The 21932-nt window shown below is 41.2% G+C and overlaps 1 protein-coding gene across 2 annotated transcripts in view; it reads left to right on the top strand.

The window, feature by feature from the left end:
• Positions 1–21932, top strand: part of UBE3D (ubiquitin protein ligase E3D) — a 78844-nt gene that overhangs the window by 21756 nt on the left and 35156 nt on the right. For both annotated transcript variants that reach the window (XM_081313818.1, XM_081313817.1), the window contains exons 5-8: positions 6148–6214; positions 9506–9575; positions 13901–14009; positions 15866–16035. In XM_081313818.1, the coding sequence (XP_081169944.1) occupies positions 6148–6214; positions 9506–9575; positions 13901–14009; positions 15866–16035 (416 nt within the window). The remainder of the gene's footprint in view (positions 1–6147; positions 6215–9505; positions 9576–13900; positions 14010–15865; positions 16036–21932) is intronic.

The following is a 21932-nucleotide window of genomic DNA, read 5'->3' as shown; positions in this document are numbered from 1 at the left end:
TGTTATTTCTGTTCAGGTCAGCAAAACCATGGAGTTCTTGGTGCATGACTTTTTTTTTATCATTACATGAAGTTCTGATCAGAAGAAAATATATTGGACAACAGAGTGGTAACATCAGAATTGTGTGCGAAATGCAACATAACCTCTGAATGTTTATTTTGTAAGAAAAAGTTTTAGACTGTATGCTACTTATATTCATCGTGAATTAATTAATGGACAATAAGAATTAAACAAAAGCAACTAAGCCAAAAACAATTAGCCACAAAGGCTTTGTTAAAAAGAAAAAGAAAAACCTTCCATGTTTAAGAGCTTCTGCATATTGTGCAGTAAGATGAAAAGAACAGGAGAAGCCTCAGAAGGGGAAGATTTCATGGTCCATAGAACTAAGAAGTAGATAGGACAGCAGAGAGAAGGAACTTGGTGCCTCAAACAATACAAAGAACTGTGGAAATTCTGGAGGCACTGATTGAGTTGACTTGGTTCTTCAGAGTTTGAGAAACCTTTGTCAGCTCTGCTTGGAGATAACCACAGATTACATTTCTAGTTCGTGGATCAGGAGTCCGTCCAGTCACTGATATTCTAGTGGCCCCACAGTTGGACTGTTGTAGAGTTATACATGAGGCTTCCTAATATTCTTCCAGAGATCTATATAGCTCCCATCCTCATTATGCTCCAGAAGTCTTTAAAAACCTGCTGTTCTCCTGGGAAAGATATTTCTTAAGTTTGTTGGCGATGTTTCTTATCAGCGGGAGTGTGGCTGTCTGGTGTTTGTGATTTTCTTTTTATTATTTTTCTTTAATTCTTTTATTTTTAGTGTCATTTATATTTAGCGTGACTAAGAGTCATTTTGGAACTGGGCAGTCTCTAAATCTAATAAAAAGAAATACATTAAATCAATAAATACTCGTTTTAAAGCCATATTCTTGGATACGGTTGAAAACAAGGCAGACGTAGTTCCAGTCCAGATGGTTTCTTTTATAATATTAAATTACCTAGCATAGTTTTCAGCAAAATTATAATCAAGATTAGTCCTCTTGCATACTGTATATAAATTCCCCTTGTTATTTGCAGGAATTCTCTTCCAGCTGAGCAACCTGAGATAATGAAATCACAGATAATGAGACTGTGGAAAAAAACACATCCACATTATAATTTCTGTAGTATCCCAAAAGATGTGGCAAAAACAAAATATGCAAAGCTGTATGTATTATAGACACTAAATTCTAGCACATATTTTAAACTCTAGATACATCAATAGACCAGAAAATGAGGCCATAGATAAAGAGTGCCAGATATATGGACTAGAATAATTGCTCTTTCATGCCATAAAATTAGGGTTCATTTTAACACAGAATTTAGTATTAGGTTTTCTGCTGGGAATTTATGTTGCACAGATTCAAAATTATTTATTTATTTAGTTGCATTTGTATACCGCCCTTTCCCTGAGGACTCAGGGCGGTTTACAGGGAATTAAAAATCAAAACATACAAAAGTTAAAACCAGTTAAAAAGCATTAAATTCACCCTGTACACTAAAAACCCCAGTTAAAATTTTCTCCTCAGCCTGGGCCCGAGAGCTCAAAGAGCCAGGTCTTCAGGCCCCGGCGGAATGATCGGAGGTCGGGAGCAGTCCTCAACTCCACCGGCAGCTGGTTCCAGAGGGCAGGCGCTCCCACTGAGAAGGCCCTATCCCTGGGTGTCACCCGCCGGCAATCTCTCACCGGCGGAACCCTGAGCAGACCCTCCCTGTGGGAGCGCACTGGGCGAAGGGCGTTTGATGCCGGCAGCAGGTGTTCCCTCAAATAACCCTGACCCAGGCCATGTAGGGCTTTATAGGTAATAACCAGCACCTTGAATTTCACCCGGAGGGCAACCGGAAGCCAATGCAGCTCGCGGAGTAGAGGTGTTACATGGGAGTATCGGGAGACCCCCATTACAACTCGCGCGGCCGCATTCTGCACCAGTTGAAGCCTCCGAGTGGTCTTCAAGGGCAGCCCCATGTAGAGAGCGTTACAGTAGTCCAAACGGGAGGTCACAAGCGCATGAGTGACTGTGCGTAGGGCGTCTCGGTCCAGATAGGGACGCAACTGGCGCACCAGGCGAACCTGTGCAAAAGCCCCCCTGGTCACGGCTCCTATGTGATCTTCAAAATTGAGCCGTGAATCCAGGAGGACGCCCAAGTTGCGAGCCCTATCAACGGGGGGTAACACCTCACCCCCCATCATTAGAGGTGGAATAACTTGGTTAACCCGAGACGCCGATATGCACAGCCACTCAGTCTTGGCGGGATTGAGACGAAGCCTGTTTCTCCCCATCCAGACCTGAACCGCCTCCAGGCACCGGGACATCACGGAGAGGGCATCACTGGGTTGGTTCGGGGTGGAAAGAAAAAGTTGGGTATCATCAGCGTACTGGTGATACCCCACCCCAAAACCACGAATGATCTCGCCCAGCGGCTTCATATAGATGTTGAACAGGAGAGGCGAGAGAACCGACCCCTGAGGGACTCCACAAATGAGAGACCTCGGGGCGGATCTCTGCCCTCCTGTCAACACCGACTGCGAGCGGCCCTGGAGGTAGGAGGAGAACCACCGTAGAACGGTGCCTCCCACTCCCAACCCCCTGAGACGCCGCAGCAGGATACCATGGTCGATGGTATCGAAAGCCGCTGAGAGATCTAATAGGACCAGGACAGAGGAGCAACCCCTGTCCCTAGCCCTCCAGAGATCATTCACCAGCGCGACCAATGCCGTCTCCGTGCTGTGTCCGGGCCTGAAGCCCGATTGGTACGGGTCCAGATAATCAGTTTCCTCCAGGAACAGAGGGAGCTGATGCGCCACCACACTCTCAACAACCTTCGCCAGAAAGCGAAGGTTGGAGACTGGACGATAGTTGTTTAAAACAGCCGGGTCCAAAGCAGGCTTCTTGAGGAGGGGTCTCACCACCGCCTCCTTCAAGGCGGCAGGGAAGACACCCTCCTTCAAAGAAGCAGTTATTACTGCATGGAACCAGCCTCGTGTTCCCTCCCGAGCCGCATAAGCTAGCCAGGAGGGGCACGGATCCAACAAACAGGTGGTGGAGCTCAGTCTCCCCATGATCCTGTCCACATCATCAGGGGAAACAGGGTCGAACTCAGTCCAGATAACATGCTCAAGACCGCCTGATTCCTCCACATCAGACTCTGCCCAGTCAGAGTCCAAGCCGGTCCGGATCCGAGCGATTTTGTCCGTCAGATGATGACTGAACTCCTCGGCTCGTCCCTGCAAGGGATCCTCCCTCACCTCCTGGTTAAGGAGGGAGCGAGTCACCCTAAACAGGGCGGCCGGGCGATTATCTGCGGACGCGACAAGGGCGGCAAAGTAGTTAGACTTCGCCGTCCTTATCGCCGCAAGATAAGACCTTATAAAGGTTCTTAACTGCAATCGGTCGGATTCGGATTGGCTGGATCTCCAACCGCTCTCTAGACCTCGTCTCCGACGCTTCATCTCCCGGAGCTCCACCATTTTTGGCTTTGGACTGCTTGTAAAATTTGAAAAATTTGTAAAATTTGAAAAAAGGCGTATGTTCAAGTCCATGTTTGGTTCTTCTGAGGAACCTTAACTGTGTAACCTTTTATTAGTCTAGGCAATGAAAACAGTTGTCTTCTAAGTATGTTGGACTACAGTCAAGCTGATGGGGATTATGGAAATTCTGATCTAACAGTTCTGTAGGGCACCAATGTAGATTTACCCCTCTGTTTACTCCTGTTCACTGGGTAATTTTGGACTAAACTGTCTGTTTCTTTAGCACATACAGTAGTGCATCTTTCAGTCACTCTTCATCTTGAGGGCTCATATCCTTACCAAAACAAAGGATAGGATTAAAAAAAAAGTGGGGTTTACAGGTTGTGTAGTGGGACCTTAAGTGATAATGAGTCATCAAAAGCCAGCGATCTGGAATTGTTTAACTTTGCTCTGCTGTTTTTTTGTGGTATAAAAATAACATGTCACGGTAATAATTTAAAGGCTAACCAGCTAATGTAATGTAATATGGATGATGCAGTGATAGGATGATGCAATCATAGGAATGACTCAACAGGTGTGTGTATCCCTTTAAGAGCCTGAGTATAAAAGGGAAGTTTTTTGCTGCTGTGCTCTCTCATCTGTTTGACTGCTGTAACTGCTGTATGTTGGAGTTTGCTGAAGGACCACGTGTATGTATTTTGTTTCTACTGTATATTTGTAGATAGTGTGCAATATAAAACACATTTAATGACAAACTACTGTTTACTGTATTTACTCCTGGGTTACCTCAGCACAATAAGACTGTGCATTCTGTGACATAACAGGATGCTTTAAGTTGGGAAATGACTTTGCAACTACGCCTTCTATCCTGGTCCAGAGTTCTGTTTTCAAAGTGTTGAGTATACCTAATAATATGTGGGCAGTTCTTCTCTTTGACTTTCTTTCCCTTCACCTATCAATTAAAGGTAAATGTGTTACAAACAAAGTGTCACATCATTGGTCCATCTGGCTCAGGCTATTTGAACTGGCAGCAGCAATCCATGTCCTCTCTTCAAAGGGTTGTCACACTTGCCTGGCCATTTGGAGATGTCAGGGGTCTTCTGCAAAGGAAGTTACTTGTCCTGCCATTGCACTTTCCTTCTCCCTTTCTCACCCAGGATGTTGCAAAATGGAAATACAGGTAGTTCTCCACTTACAACAGTTCATTTAATGACCGTTCAAAGTTACAACGACACTTAAAAAACTGACTCATGACCGTTTTTCACACTTAACGACATTTGCAGCATCCCCACAGTCAAGTGATCAAACTTCAGATGCTTGGCACCTGGTTCATATTTATGACAGTTGCAGTGTCCCAGGGTCATGTGATCAGCTTTTGTGACCTTCTGACAAGCAAGGTTAATGGGGAAGCCAGATTCACTTAACAGCAATGTTATTAGCTTAACTACAATGATTCACTTAACAACTGTGGCAAGAAAGATTGTAAAATGGGGCAAAACTCACTTAAATGTCTCACTTAGCAACATAAATTTTGGGCTTGATTGTGGTTGTAAGTCGAGGATTGCCTGTAATTATTTCAATTGACATGTTCTGTCTCAGCCTATGTGAGTCCTTGTTATGCTCACAAGGAGAAACCCCTCTTCCAAGAAACAGGCAGGAACCGCAAGAAAAAAACAACCCCTTTTATTCTCACAGACCTGAGTCAGTGTCCAAGGCAAACAAACACAGTCCACAGAAACTCAGTCCTCAACACGAACAATTGCCTTTGGCAACCAGCACCTCCCACACCTTCCCTTTTATAATTCAGCCAAGGCATGGCTTCCTAATGCCTTCTCCTTTGCCTTTGGAGCTGCCCCATTGCATTCCTCTGTCCTACTCGCTTTTCTTGCCTGCGCTTTGGTGCATCCTGGATTTGTCTCAAATGTTCTTCATCGCTCTCCAACTCAGGCTCCCAGCTGTGTCTCAGCCTGAGTGCGAGTAGAGAGGCCAGGCTCCTCATCCGACTGTAAGTCTTGGAGCTTCTCAGAGCCTTCCTCTGAATCTCAATGTCACTCTAATGTCCTCCTTATCTGATTCCTCAGACTCAGCTGCCGGATCCACTGGCTGGCAAGGAATCACAACACAACATGACTTACAGGTCTGCTCATGAATTACTAGAGCAGGTTACATCTTACATGTGGGCTTGACAATTATACCTCTTCTCAAATAGCTTTTGGTAATTTGATTCTGAAACTGCTAGTACTTTTCTACCACGCATGAATCTGGAATTCATGGTGAAGTCTTCAGTCTTCTGGGTGATTGAAAACACACAGCCATGCCTCAAATTTAATAAAATGTTCTCTGCGAATAAATCATCAGCTTCGCAGTTTAATGACTGTGCACTAGTGGGCTTTTTATTGTAGACAGTAATGGGGATCACGTTCAGTCATTTTTAAGGGCTGATTGGTCATTGTTACGGAATTATAATAGTCTTTCTTAATATGTTCATGCTGGGAGTTTGAAAGAGACATGGGCTAATTTGTCTGGAATATAACAGGAGAAAATTGTCCAATAGATTGAATTTTTTTGTAGAAATTTTAAACAGATTTTCTCCTCATGTATCTACCAAACAAGAAGACATTTAAATCTTTTCCTTTGCTTTGCAGAATTCACAGGCAAATAGTATAATTTGCAAGCGCTGCAAGACGTTGTTGGGAGAAGCTATGCCCTCAGGTACTGAATTCTCAGATAAAATCTTTGAAAGCTGTTTTAGTTCACCTACTGTTAGGTTTTGAAATGACCTGTTAAAATTGCTGTTTTTAGATGGGTTTGAAAGGGCTGAGGTTGTTCTTTTATTCCAAATATATTTTCATTAAGCAACCATAAAATTTGTCTGGATTTAGGAATAATAATAATAATAATAATAATAATAATAATAATGATGATGATGATGATGATGATGATGATGATGATGATTATGATGATGATGATGGAGAATACTATAAATGTACCTGCAAAGTCAGGGATACCCCTACTTCTCAGGAAGTAAAGTGAGCCATCTCAAAGAATTATGTGAAGAGTTGCTATTTCCGTTGTGTGTCTCACTACCACATGCTTCTTTCTATGATAAAATATGGCTGCTGTTTTCCTATCACTCCGGAGCAGAGTAACACCGTTTCCCCTACTTTCCCCAAGAAATCTGTCCTCTCTTTGAGGAGGGGACACCTTATTTGTTTTCTTTTTCTTTTTCCTTATTTTAACAAAAAATATCTAGCTAGGGTACAGCAGCTGGGTAACTTTGACTGACCTTGAAAAACTTAACTGGAAGATTAGCCCTCGGATGGGAGGCTCCTAAGAAGTCCCAGGACACATACATACACACACACACACACACACACACACACACACATGCATACATTTATATCTCGCTTTTAATATATGTACAAATGACTCGAGATGGCAGATAAACGCAACACACCTCATGTTTTCTCCACAGCAACAACTCTGTGTGGTGGGTTGAGCTGAGAGTGACTGGCTCAAAGTCACCCAATCTGGCTTTCATGGCTAAGGCAGGACTTGAACTCATGGATTCCGGCTTTTTAACCTGCTGCCTTCTCTCTGTTAACTAGACTGGGGAAGAAAAATACATCTCAGAAGAAGGAAACAGCAAACTCCTTCTGCATATTTGCCAAGCAAAGGATATGGATATCTATGATGACACTAGCTGTTGAACTTGAGTCAAAGGAGACTTCACTTTTTTTTGGAATGAGTAAAAGGATATTTTTGTGTTTTAGTATATAGCAGAAGGGAACAGAAAAAGCAAAGACAGTTGCTGGGGACTGGAAATGGAAAGAGGTTGAGTGAATAAAAGGGACATTTTGAAACAACTTTAAACTGTTTCTGCATGATTTCAGTTTACAAAGCAAAATTTGGTTACTCTTACAGTTTCCCTATAGTAGAAGATATTGGAAGGGTTATTTTCTCAGAGTGAGGAATAAAGGTAGTCCTTGACTTACAACGGTTCATTTAGTGACCGTTCGAAGTTACAACATCATTGGGAAAAGTGACTTATGACCGTTTTTCACAATTATGACCGTTGTAGCATCCCCATGGTCATGTGATTTACATTCGGATGCTTGACAACTGACTCACATTTATGATGGTTGCAATGTCCCGGAGTCATATGATCGCTTTTTGCAACCTTCTGACAAGCAAAGCCAACGGGGAAACCAGATGCACTTAACAGCTGTGTTACTAATTTAACAGCTGCAGTGATTCACTTAACAGATGTGGCTAGAAAAGTCATAAAATGGGGCAAAATTCACTTAACAAATGTCTCACTTAATGACATCAATTTTGGGCTCAGTTGTGGTCGTAAGTTGAGGACTACCTGTACTTTGGAGTTCTTGACAAAGATAGTGCTGAGGAAGGAGGAAAGAAAGGCATTGAGTAGCTTTAGGGAGACATTAGAAATCATACACACACAAATACACACACACACACACACACACACACTTCAACTCACCACTTGTCTCTGTAGAAAAAGTAAGAAGTACTTGAAGATACATAGAATTTGGTGAGTTCAGATTCTCTCCAAATGTGTTTCTGCTTTTACCCCGACCTCAGTGACTTTCAAAAGTATGGCCTTCAACTCCCAGAGATCCCTGCAAAGGCCATCTGTCTTTGGAACTGGGGGTGGGGGGGGGAAGGAGCTGAAATACACATGTCTCCGGGTGGTCCGGGTTGAGAAAAGCTGCCCTACCACATCACTTGGCTGGACTGTTAAAGCCTAATTTTAAAATCTTTTGGGAACAGTTTCAATTCTGTACGCATTAATAATGCGCTTGAATAATACAAGCATCCCTGAAATGTGAGAGTAGCAGAATGTAAATATTTATGAAATTGCCGCATATTTTTCCAATTCATCCTCTTCTTGGACCTTTAGTACATGACTGACATGCAGAAGTTTAACAGGTTAAGTTTTTCTTTATTGCATAGCTCCATGTCAGAAGAGGAACAGGATCAGGTCTAGGCGAAAAGAGGTTGCTCCAGCTCCAAACTGTAATTCTTAAGAAGAACCAGACTCAAAGAGTCATGTTGCCTAGCATCCAACAGTAGTCAGCCTGTTGCCTTTGGAAAACGGAAAAGGAGCATGGGATTTATAATCTGTTCCCACTGACAGTCATATAAGATGTGTTTAATGGTGTGCTGTGCTCTGAATTAATATACTTATCATTTTGACTAATTGCCTTTTTGAAAATGAAAAACCTCTTGATCCTGGAATGCTTCTTGGCATATTTCAACTTATTAAGCATTTCAGTGACAAAGATTAAAAAAAATGATACAAACTAAGAAAACTAAAAGAATAAAAAAATTAAAAAAATTAAAACTGGACAAGATGGAAAAAAAGAAAATAAGAATATAGTAAAAAGAAAAGAAATATATAAAAAAGCGACTTCTCCTTTCATCAGAGCAAGTATAAATAATTTTAGTAACTTACCGCTTTGTCTTAAAATACAGTTACGGTATATGACCTCTTCTTCTTTTGCCTCATCTTTTATTTATGAATAAAACCTAAAAACCTTGTCACTCAGCAAAAGTCCATTAAGAGTTACCAGAGATAACAATTTTAATTTTTTAACACTTTCCCAGTTGATTTCATTTTGTGAGGGAATTGGTGTGTTTGTGGTGGTTCTGCTGGAGAAAGAAGGAATGATACAAGGAAGGGGAAGCAGAAAACAAATACCATTTTGTTGTTTGGTATGGGCACATAAGGAATTAATTTGGATAGGATACAAATTACTGCAATGTTGGCAGCAGAGGCTGGTTTAATATTTATTTGAGTCCCTTCTCTCCAGTCCTAGTTCCTTGTGGCTCCTTTCTTATCTACTTAGTTCTATGTGATCCATGTCCTTGAACTTGATCGTTGTTTCTTTATTACGTTTTCATGACTTACTGACTTAAGCTGTATTTTCATTGTACATTAATTCATATGGCACAAAGATTTCATTTTTCCCCTCATAGGTGTCATAAAATACTATTTCACAGAATTGCTTGTTCAGCCGTCTGAAGACAGCTTTTACATAATACCAAGGTAGTATCATGCATTTCTATATTAACTTGGCATGGCTTGTCAAATACTGTATGTAAAGCAACTTTTTGATAGGCATGGCTGTCTTTGGGGAAATTAATTTAAAACCCTGTATTAAGTAATGATAATTGTGTAATCACTAAAAATGTTTTCCCCACTCTCTTTCTTTTTGTTTCAGGTGTGTAATTAGGGTGTGATGTTAGGGGATATAAACACTGAAATCAAAGATCTTGGAGATCGTTAGATGATTCTATATCAATTTCTTAGATTTCAAATGGCCAATTTTAAAGGCACAATCTCTCTTCTGTATTACAGAGTTGTCCAAAAGTATAAGTATACCTCACTTAAATCCAATAATCGCTTTTAACTTGTAAGAGATACTATTAATTATGCTATGCCATTTTCATTTATTTTATTCTTTATAGGAATACATTATGTCATATATCAAGCGCATACATTCTTGCTTTGTGGAATAAAAAATGGTGGATGCCATTTATTTGTGTCTCATGGCAATTTGGGATTCTTTAGGAAAAAGTAAAGGGTGCCAATACTTTTGGCCACATCTGTAGCTCCAAAAAACGGAATCTTGTCCTTTTGTTCAAGAGGTAAATAGAAAAGATTGGACCTTGTTCTTTGCTTGATTGTTCCCATAGCAATCTTTTTAGATGGCAGGCACCATGGTGTGATTCTGCACAATAAATAAGTGAACTTGGAACATTAAAATAAAGCAATAATTAAAAATAAAGCACCCAAATCTTATGAGATTTCATATGAGAACATAGAAATTTTGCATTGTTTTAACATTCTTACAAAATTTTAGCAATTAAAAAAAAATACTTTTGTGTAACTTTAAAAAGAGTGGAAGGGTTTTTAGCTTTGTTTTATAGCTTTGGAGATATGGTGCTCCATTCCTCATTCTTCTTTCCAAACAAGGTTTGGACAACTTTGGTAGCTGATAACAAATTAAGCAGAGGAATGTTCACTCTTGCTGTATTTGCAAAGCCAAATCCACTGTTTTATTAAAACCAGAAGTATGCTTTATTCTTCTGGACCGTCCACCCACATTTTTATACTGGTTATTCTATCCTTGAAACTGTTCTTAATATCTTGACAATGCCCTTGTAAAATCATTGTTTCTAGTATGCTTACAACAGAATTAATAAGTCCCCAACCAAAATCATTCACTTGCTGCTGTAGCAAGGGTTAGGGTTAATCAGTGGCACATTATGCAAACCTAATGTTGCTTTAATTAATTTCTGCCATGAATCATATAATTGCCAATTAAAAGCTGGTATCTAGCCATCACTTTCTAGCCTATGCAGCTTTCGGATTCATTAAAGTTTCTTGCCTTTTTAATTGTAGGGTGACATTTAACTAAAGCACATCACTCTGGAGGGAAAAATCACAGAATTTAGTCTGTTGCCATTATTAAATAAGGAGGATTTTTAACATATGGTTTATGCCTGCACCACACTGGACATCAAAAATGTAGTATAAACAAGAATAAGTGTATACTAATAAGTGTAAAAGTAAAAAAGCTGAGGTTTGATCTTATCTTATTCTACTGCACCAAAGGGAGTCGGAAGTCAACGCTTTTTCTTTCTTTCCCCCCCCCTCTTTTCTAGACTTTTCCCTTCCCTTTTCCCTTCCCCATTTTCCTATTATTTTCTTTTGTATTTTGTATTTTATATTATAAACTAATAAAAAAAGAATAAGTGTACATTGGGAGTCATTGCAATTGTTCAGGAGGACAATGGTTTGTGTGGTTAGGATGCTGGGTTGGAAGTTAGCAAGCCCACATTTGAGATCCGAGTGCTGCCATGGGGTGGGGTGAGCTCCCCTCCTTCACTCTAGCTCCTGCTGAGGACATGAAATGAGCACCCAACTGGGCATCCCCTGGGTAACGGTTAATCCTTTCCACCTGGAAGTGCCTCAGTGCTTCCGACATAACTGTGATGTGATTGCAGCTATATGGAGTACTTGTAAGTATCTGAAATAGACCCTTGCAGTTCGAAAGCACGTAAAAATGCAAGTAGAAAAATAGGGACCACTACGGTGGGAAGGTAACAGCGTTCCGTGCGCCTTTGGCGTCTAGTCATGCTGGCCACATGACTACGGAGTCGTCCTCGGACAAGCGCTGGCTCTTCGGCTTTGAAACGGAGATGAGCACCGGCCCCTAGAGTCGGAAACGACTAGCACGCATGTGCGGGGGAACCTTTACCTTTACCTTTTACTGTTGGTGTTGGACACTTGGCTTCCTTCATACTGTGGGTCCAGTATATACTTACAGCAGGCAATCTGAAAAAAGATTGATGCATGCTTTCATTAATCTAAGATACTTTGTCTTGGACCCATTCTGAGTCAAAATAGATGTGGCAATTTATTATGATGTAGGGAAAAAGTGTTTTTGTAACTGTGGAAGGATGGAAGTTGCTGGAATTGGGTATGGTTGCTGGAATTGGGTATGTCTAGTTTAATGAAGGACTAGAGGTGACATGATAGCAATGTTCCAATATCTAAGGAGCTGCCACAAAGAAGAGGGAGTCAAGCTATTCTCCAAAGCGCCCGAAGGCAGAACAAGAAGCAACGGATGGAAACTGATCAAGGAGAGAAGCAACCTAGAACTAAGGAGAAATTTCCTCACAGTTAGAACAATTAATCAGTGGAACAACCTGCCTTCAGAAGCTGTGAATGCTCCAACACTGGAAGTTTTTAAGAAGAGACTGGACAGCCATTTGTCTGAAATTGTATAGTTTCCTGCCTGAGCAGGGTGTTGGACTAGATGACCTTCAAGGTTCCTTCCAACTTTATTACCGTATTTTCCGGCGTATAAGACGACTGGGCGTATAAGACGACCCCCCAACTTTTGAGATGATTTTCAAGATTTTTCGTCTTATACGCCAGAAAATCAGCGAGCCCAGGAAGGCACGCCCTCCCCTCTCACTGTGGAGGAAGCAGGGCAGGCTGGCGTCTGGCGGGAGCCGGCAGGGCAGTCCTGCGCACGCGTGCGCTCCCCGGCTGTTAAGGAGCACTCCTTAGCAGCCGAGGAGTGCGCACGTGTGCAGGACTGTCCTGCCGGGTCCCGCCCGACGCTCTTCCCTCTTGAGGCAGCATCCCCGAGGACTCCTTAGGAGCCGGGCAGCGATCCTGCCTCAAGAGGGAAGAGCGTCGGGCGGGAGCCGGCAGGGCAGTCCTGCACACGCGTGCACTCCCCGGCTGCTAAGGAGTGCTCCTTAACAGCCGGGGAGCGCGCGCGTGCGCAGGACTGCCCTGCCGGCTCCCGCCAGACGCCAGCCTGCCCTGCTTCCTCCACAGTGAGAGGGGAGGGCGTGCCTTCCCGGGCTCGCTGATTTTCCGGCGTATAAGACGACTGGGCGTATAAGACGACCCCCCAATTTTTGAGATGATTTTCATGGGTTTAAAAGTCGTCTTATACGCTGGAAAATACGGTATTATTATTATTATTATTATTATTATTATTATTATTATTAGTAGTAGTAGTAGTAGTAGTAGTAGTAGTAGTAGTATGAGGGCAGGAGAACAGATGGATAGGTATTCTTAAAAAATTCAAACTGCTTTGGACAACAACTTGTTAATTATACTTTAAATATTGCTAAGCACATTGATTTGTGCTTTAGATTGTAAGCCGCCCTGAGTCTTCGGAGAAGGGCGGGATATAAATGGGATTTTAAAAAAATGTAAAAAATTCCATTTGCAGAGCCAATTTCATCACCAAAGATTCGTTTGTATTGACCACAGCTGATTTTTATGCTTGCCTCTTCTTCTCTTGACCTGTCTTTTCTAATAGGAAAAGAAAATTCCTTGTTTTTCTCTTGCTGTGTTTCATACTTGCTGCTGCCCAGCAGAGTCCAAAGAAAGATAGAGATGCTATTAGAACATGCTAAAATGTGACTTGGTCAAATGTGGCTTTTGCAGCCTGATGCTGTCCCATTAGGCTGGGGCCCCAAGTCCTATCAATGTTGTTTTGATTGATCTGAAGGGCAGTGAGGATGAGAAAAAAATGCCCTAGAAGATGAATGGGCAGACTGCTAGCTGAATGTGGCCCTCAGGCTCCCATTTACAGCCTCAGTTCTCCCAGATTGATGAGGGCGACATTTTCTTCCCTGTTTTCAGCTGATGTAAAATTTCAGCAGCACATCCTAGGAGAATATAAACTATATAAAATACAGGAGGTGGGATTTAAAAAAGTTGGTTTAAAAAGGTTGATTACTTGGGCCTGGAATGTTTCTTTGACGTTCTTGCTAGTTTTTCAAATAATGATATTTGTTGGTATTTTATAAAGAATTGTCCTTTCTGCTCCAAAACAGGTCTTCCTTTATACAGACAGTTATAGCCCGGTGCCTCATGGAACTCACATTTTCTAGAAGCACATTTAGGTTCAGCATCCAAGGGATGGATCACACCATCTATATCTTGGTAAGTTACGAGTCTTAGTCTCAAAGATGCTTTTTCAAGAAGCAACTGGACGTTCTTGTTTTTCTTTCTTTGAAGGCATTTCGATTCTTTGATTTGAAGAAGCCAAGAAGCTTCTTCAGCTCTGACTGGATGGTAGGGAATGGAAGGATTTATATTCCTTGCAGACAGCTGGTCATTTGCATTCTTTTAGAGCAGGAGTGTCAAACTGCCGGCCCGCAGGCCAGTTGCATCATACGGAGGCTGCGCCCACCCCAGCTCCAGCAATGCAAAAAAAGCCGCGATGTGTTGCGACGTGTCACGTGATGCAGCATGTTTGACACCTGTGTTTTAGAGAGTCACTGAGACCCACGTGGAGGTTTATCTGTGTCCTCAAGGTCACCTGAGTGGTGCAAGTGGGTGTGGAGCCTTCTTGGAACTGCTGAAAGGAATGTGTTGTAGACTGGAGATAGGTGATGTTGTATCCCTCTCCCTCTATTGCAGGGGTGTCAAACTCAATTTCATTGAGGGCCACATCAGCATTGTGGTTGCCCTCGGGGGGCCGGGGGGGTATGGCCAGGGTGGGCGCGGCCTACTGGGTGGACGCAGCTGGAGTGCGTATGGCCTACTGGGTAGGCGTGGCTAGCTCTACATCATTGGCATCAAGGGTGCCTATGGGGGCCTGGGCAGGAGTGGGACAGATCTGGGGGTCTGTGGCAGAAGGAGGGTCTCTGGGCCAGGGCCAAGGCAGCGGGGGCCGTTCCCTCACTGTTTCCAGGATGGCTTCGGGGGCCACATGAAACCACTTCGCGGGCCGGATCCGCCCCCCAGGCCTTGTGTTTGACATGTCTGCTCTATTGAAAGAGGGCTGTTCAATTCCAGTTGCCTCTTGCACCTTTGAGACAACCATGACCCGGATGACTGAGAATCTCCATAGTCACAAGTCTTAGTGCTATCTATTATAAACTGCCTCATCTTGTTGCAGACCTACCCAGCTGTTAAGATCTGAGGAAGGAATTCTTTTGAAGAAGCTCACAATAACAGCTAGGCAAGCCAGGGCATTCTTCTTGCATTGTTCTCAGATTGTGGAATGTACGGTCATCCTATGCTTCTTAAATTATTTTACTGCAATTTTACTGATAATATAAATCTGCACCTTTAGCTTTTATATTCTTTTTCGTTTCAGAATTTTGATAGTTGCCTTGAGTATTAGCCAGAGTAGAAAAATGGATTATAAAATGGATTATAACTCATTCAAATCAAATAAACCAATGCTTTTTTCCCCCCCTAAAAAGAGTTCCATTGGTTAACTTCAGAGTTCTCCAACCACATAACTGGATCTTATCTCCTGGCTAAGCAGCTTCCTTTTTATCTTTCCAATACCAATAGTAAATTGCTGATTGGATATGGAAGCCACCCATCGTGGCGTGGGGTGTGGGGGCGAGCGTTGCCAACTTAAAACGGGGGCTCATTAGTGGTGAAATCATCAGTTTTGTTTTAATTTTGAGAGCATATTTTCTACAGTTCTGAAATGACAGCAAGAAGCTTTGGAAGAAGGCTTGAAATATCCTTGTGTCTGTTTTACCTTTAACAAAACAACCAAATGATTTTTTTTTTCTATAAAGAGAAAGCTAGTATCTGGCATTTTCCAGGGACCTGATTTTATCACTTTTTGTAGTGGTCATTAAGCGAACCCATGTACAGTATTCCTAAGGGGTGTCCTCTATGGCCTTTTATGTGAGAAAAGTAAGTTCTAATAATAGTTCCACTTTCACTTATACCTATTTGTGCTTGCTAATAAATCATCTGACTATAGTAAGATTCTATATGTGGAGTAAGCCCATTAAAATGTGACTTGTAAGACTGCTCCTTATCCATAGATCTGGGTGTTGAACTGTGACACACTGATGGTGGAAACGTCAGGAAACCCAGCTTCCAGTCATGTTTTTACATTATTTGAACCTGAGCTGTCATCACCTTCAAAGCCCTCTGAGATTCATAAGGCTGTTAAAGTTCTTTACCATCCTTGTACTGTGAACAGAAATGAGGAGTAAGTACATATTCTGCATCTTTATTTTCTTGAAAAAGCATTGTAATAGATGTTCTTTCCCAAATGTTTGTGTAGTATAATTTCCGAAATCCAGTGTCTTTTCAAGCCAGTGAAATCTGTTTCACAAATCTCTTTCAAGAAAGTTCTAAGTTACGGTGCAGCATATATGTGTACGCATGGATATGAATTTATATGCTGCCGACTCCATTCACAACAAACATCCATGGTGTAACTCAAATAGATAAATAATGACATGGATATCATATCTGTACAACATCAACATAATTTAATTGTGTTCTGGTATTGTTGGCTAGGGTTTGTTCTTTTCATAGACATTTAAATTAAAATGTCTATGATAAGAACAATCCCTATCCAATAATATCAATAATCAATATCTGTGTACACGTCACAGATAAAAGCGTAAATAATTAAATATCAGCCAACTCTAGCAAGACAACAGTAATTCACCAAAAGCCTTTCCAGAACAATTCAACTGGTAAAACGTTCTGAAAAACCATTGCATTGGGACAGGCTTATCACTAAAAAGGATGTGATTCTTTATGGTTGGACACATTACAGAAAACTACTATGTCTCCAATTCAGCCAATCTAATTTTACAAACATTTATAAAAATGAAATGTTCCTTTCTGTGTTAGGTATGAATACTATGTGTAAAAACTATAATGTATTAGCTATTCTCACTATCTTTAATAAGTTGCTTTTTAAAATAAACATGTATGACCTTGAATGAATGCAAGTGTTGATGCTACTGGCTTTTGATTTTCTTTGTTAATTGTATGCTTAATTTAATTGATTTGAATTCTGAGGCTTTAATAAGAGATTATTTTTGTTTTTTACATGTTTAATGTAATGTAGTAAGGAACCAGTTGACATGATAATCTGTTTTGTACCTCCGGAAACAACAAAGCTATAATGGAGAACATTTTAAAACAGCTGATAAGCTGGCTGGATTCTTGTCAATAGCTTTTAAAAATATAACTGCCTTTAATTTGTTTTAAAATGCATCCTCTATAATCCATATTTGTGCAAAACCTTTTTTTCCGACTCTTTGTTATTTTAAGAGATAATTTATAGCTCCTTAGAACATGCAACTGAGCAACTACAATATATGCCTTCTTCATATCTCAAACATACCGGACTTTTGTTGATGGACTTGAAATCTGTGCATCTGAATTCATATGAAAAACTGACACTGGCTGAAAACATGGAATTTATATTGATGAGAACAAGAATAGTGTCTCTTGAAGCTCTAAGATGTGGTTAATCCTTAAAATTTTGCCTAGCATGGTCACTCAGGTATTATAAGAATTGTGACTCTAAAAATATGAAACATACCTTGTTGCGTCTTCCTGGGGCTGGTGTGACGAGCTACAGAATAGCCAGAAAGATGTAGTTGACGAAGTTGGGTATGTTTTTTCTGGGAAAAGTAGAGATTATATGGAGACAGGGTTGTTTTCAAATAGTACAGTCTGTTATGTGAAATGTTTATTAATTTGTGTTTTATTTGGTTTGAAGTTGGCAGAGATTTTTTTACTGTAAGAATTAATTGTACAAGACCTTGACTTCAAAGTTAGTGAGCTCTTTTTTTTCTTTCAGATTATTAAACAGAGACTGAGCATCCATCAGTTGGAGAAGTTGTAGCTGTAGGATTGGGGCAAAATACATTATTTTTCATAAGTGCAAGAAATTGCAATTTCATGTATTTTGAATTTTTGGATATTTTGGGTATTCCTTCCTATTCATGATGGGCTTGTGAAAACTATTTCTAAGGTTTATGGTCTAGTTTTGTAAGAATATTAGTAATTACAGATTTGTGGCTAAGTAAATCCAAACTTTTTCCAGGATTCCTAGTTAATATGGCTCAACTGTCATGACTCAAGATCTAAAGAGTTGTACTGTACTCTCAGTACATCTGACATGTACCACATTAAGTATACAGTTGATTTGAATGATTATATAAAGAGTAGGCAACCTAGTGACTATAGCTACCAATGAGCTCACTTTCTGTCCTTACTTTATTTTTAGATACAGATAGTCCTCAACTTACGACCACAGTTAAGCCCAAAATTCATGTTGTTAAGTGAGTTTTGCCCCATTTTACGACTTTTCTTGCCACATGTGTTAAGTGAATCACTGCAGTTGTTAAATTAGTAACATGTTGTTAAGTGAATCTGGTTTCCCCATTGACTTTGCTTGTTAGAAGATTGCAAAAGGGGATCACATGACTCCAGAACACTGCAACCGTCATAAATATGAGTCAGTTGTCAAGCATCCAAATGTAAATCACGTGACCCTGGGGATGCTGCAAAAGTCATAAGTGTGACAAATGGCCTTTTTTCAGTGTCATGTAACTTCAAACGGTTCACTAAATGAACTGTTGTAAGTCAAGGACTACCTGTATTTTAAAATAAATACATAGGAAACTGCCTTCCACATTATTTTTACTTCCAAGAATGCTTGTGTATCTTGAAGCCTTTTTAGGAAATCAAAATGGTGGCTGACTCCAACCCAGTCTTGGTTTGAAAATCCCCCCCCCCAAAAATAAAAATAAACAGAGGTTTAGAGCTACATAGAAGAGGGAGTGCAGGCAGCCATCCTCCAGTTTGTCTTCTAGTAAGTGAGTTGTGAGTGGCCACAAACTTCATGGTATCCATTTTGTGAGAATACTCATAACAAATTCTGTATAGTTCCAAATATGCCTAAAACCCAAAACAGCTTACTGTGAATTTCATTCAGGTTCTTTATAGATTCCTTACCAAAATTTGCACAGAGAAGAAATTGGGACCTAGTCTGGGAAATCATGCACTACACAATTTTTCCACATCCCGTCACAACTTACTTACCAGAAACTCATGTTTCCATCACTGTATACCACAAAATGGAATGACAAATGCTCTTTAGCGTTCATTTTTATTGACTGAGCTTATTAAGCAGGGAACATGGCCTTTTTGTTTTCTTGGTGTTTGTAAATCTCCTAGCGATTACTAAGCAATTCTGTAATTTGAAAAGACATTATGAAAGAGGATATCACATAACAAGTTCTTAATGCATTCAAAAGCATTTGCTGATCTACTAATACATTGTGTATTCAAAAGACAGAGTTACTCTTATTGAGGCGATATTTTCCATCTGCTTGCAGTACAGAATGCAGCACAATTTTGTCCTAATCCCATTTATGTTGTCAGCAGTAGGCTTGCATTACTGATTGGAAATGCGAGACTGTATTTCTCTCTGGGTATCAATGAGATGAATATAGCTGCCGGAAAATAATTAATTAATGGGCAGTGCTTATAATTCATCCTGTCCTAAAGGACTCTAGGCAGCATACAATAGCAAAACAACAAAATATAAGAAAAACAATAAAATCCACTAATTTTTAATTGGATTAAATGAAAAAGCTATGTAACTTACGCCAACAAGGACAGGCTAAAAATAGAAATAAATACATCTAGAAGACGGACAGTCAAAGTACACAAGATCCATTAAAATTAATAACCTGTTGTTTTATTGATCACAAACCAGCTCCAGTGGAGTGATTTCTCCATTTCCAGTTTCTGGCAAATAAACATCCATTGGGTAAAATGGCTTCACTTAATGACTGTAATGTTTGTTTAACGACTAGCACAAAATAGTCATAAAATTGGGCCTCATAAGGTGACTCGTTCAATGACTGAACCGAAATATGACCATATTTCTGGGCTCAGTTGTCATAAGTCAAAGACTATATGTCTTAGAGTTTTGCTCCCATAAACCTTAGCTGAAATGGTCAGTGGTCATAGTGCTTCTGATTAGAAAGGCACGATATAAATCAAATAAATAGATGATTAATCATCATCATCCTACCTGGAGAACAGCGACTTTTCTAGTGCCTTAAATGTGGGGTTTAGGTTACCATACCTGGAGAAAGGATTTCATGGTTTGAATGTTACTACTGGAAAGCTCTCTAGTTCTCTTCCGAAAAATGGCTAGAAGTTACCTTTCATGGATCACAAAATAGATGAGCAGATGAGAGAAAACAGATGCTCTAATTCAACGGTCCCCAACCTTGGGGGCTTGATGGCCTGGCTGGGGGGTGTGGAGAGGGGAACTGGACCACACAAGTGGTGGGCTGACACATACGTGCGCCAACTTGCATGAGCTGCCAGCCAATACTCATGCATGAGTGCCTGCCAGCCCGCAGCTTGGCAAGTTGAGCTATGCGCGCACTCTGGCCAGGCACTCACATGGCCCAATTCCAAATATGCCACAACCCAGTAGTGGGCCATGGGTTGGGGACCCCTGCACTAATTCTAAATAATTTGGGACTTTATTTCCCATCTAAAGCTTTGAATCAATCTAGAACTAAGGAGAAATTTCCTGACAGTTAGAACAATTACAGGTAATCCCCGAGTTATGAGCGTTCACTTAACGCTTATTCAAAATTAAGTGATGAGCGCCCCCTAGTGCTTACGAGCAAGTCCCAAAGTTACAAATATTGCAGCACCACGGCAGTTGTTCGCCCTTACAAGCGGCCGCAGTGGCTCTTCAACATTCACCCTGATTATTCCCTCCCTCCCCATCCACGCCCTGGGTCTCCCTAGGCACTAGGCCTTCAATATTCAACCTGTGAAGATTGAGATCCTTCGCTTTCTTGCCTGCTCCAGGCCTTCAGTGGGTTTGCAGAAAATGGAGTCCTAAAGTAATGCAAGATCACACGAGATCAGTGGGGCAAGATCTCACACTACTGATCTTGTGTGATCTCATGGTACTTGAAGCCTCTGTTCTCTGCAACAGAGAATAGAACCGAAGCTCGGGGATGCTTCCATATGCCTCCAGAGGCTGGATCCAGGCTCCGGAGATGTTTTCCAGGTCCAATTGGGCCACAGGGGGGCTGCAGAAGTGTTCCCCAACCTCAAATCCGGGTGGCAGCAGCCTGGAAAAGGCCTCTGGAGCCCGAATTGGGCCATGGGGGAGTCGCGGAAGCATTCCCCGCCCTCAAATTTGGGTGGCAGCAGGAACCGTGGCAGAGAGGAGATGGATCTTTTCCAGGTGAGTCTGGTGCCCCAGGAAGGGAGGGGGAAGCATGCGGTATCTTAGTGGGTCGGGGAGGCTTTGGGAGGCTGTCCCAGCACTAGGCCCTTCCCCACCCTGAGATACCTCATGTTCGCTTAATGAGTTGCATGTGTTTTAACGAGCAAGGGAGTGATCTCATACCTCGAACAAAATTCACTTGATGAGTTTTCGCGTTAAGAGTGGAATGGGCAGGCTCCATTACACTCGTAACTCAAGGACTACCCGTAATCAGTGGAACGACTTGCCTCCAGAAGTTGTGGGTACTCCAACACTAGAGGTTTTTAAGAAGAGCTTGGACCACTCTTTGTCTAAAATGGTATAGGTTTCTGCTTGGGCGGAGGGTTGGACTAGAAGACCTCCCTTCCAACTCTTGTTATTCTATTGTTCTTTTAACTGAACTGTTAAGATGAACTGGTACCTAACAGATGTAAAGTAGCCCAGAACGTTAAAGTACAAGAGCTGTAGCTACCGTAAGCAGTTTAACCATAACAACTTACAGAATTTTGCAGCAGTTTTTGTTGCTGAGACCGTCTCCTTTAGAGTTAGTAGTTTCTACACAAAACAGTTTGTATGATGGGGAGAATTGAAATGCTCCCCTTCTCCATCTGCAGTTTCTAAGTGAAATTGCTGACCTTTTGGCTTTCTGTAATCTATCACTGGGCTAAACAAGAGAACTACATAGATTTACGCCTCCCAGAATTTAAAACCACGATACTGATTTTATTGTAGTTTTTATTAAGTAAGCAGCTAAGGTTCCTGATCATCAGGCTGCCTTTATAATTTTGTTTACTTGAAAACTAGATTATTATGTCTGGGAAAAAAAT

This window comes from Vipera berus (assembly GCF_964194415.1).
Source record: "Vipera berus genome assembly, chromosome: 1".
NCBI classification, from domain to species: domain Eukaryota; kingdom Metazoa; phylum Chordata; class Lepidosauria; order Squamata; family Viperidae; genus Vipera; species Vipera berus.
Note: the sequence above shows the minus strand (reverse complement) of the source record. Positions and strands in the feature narration are given on the sequence as shown.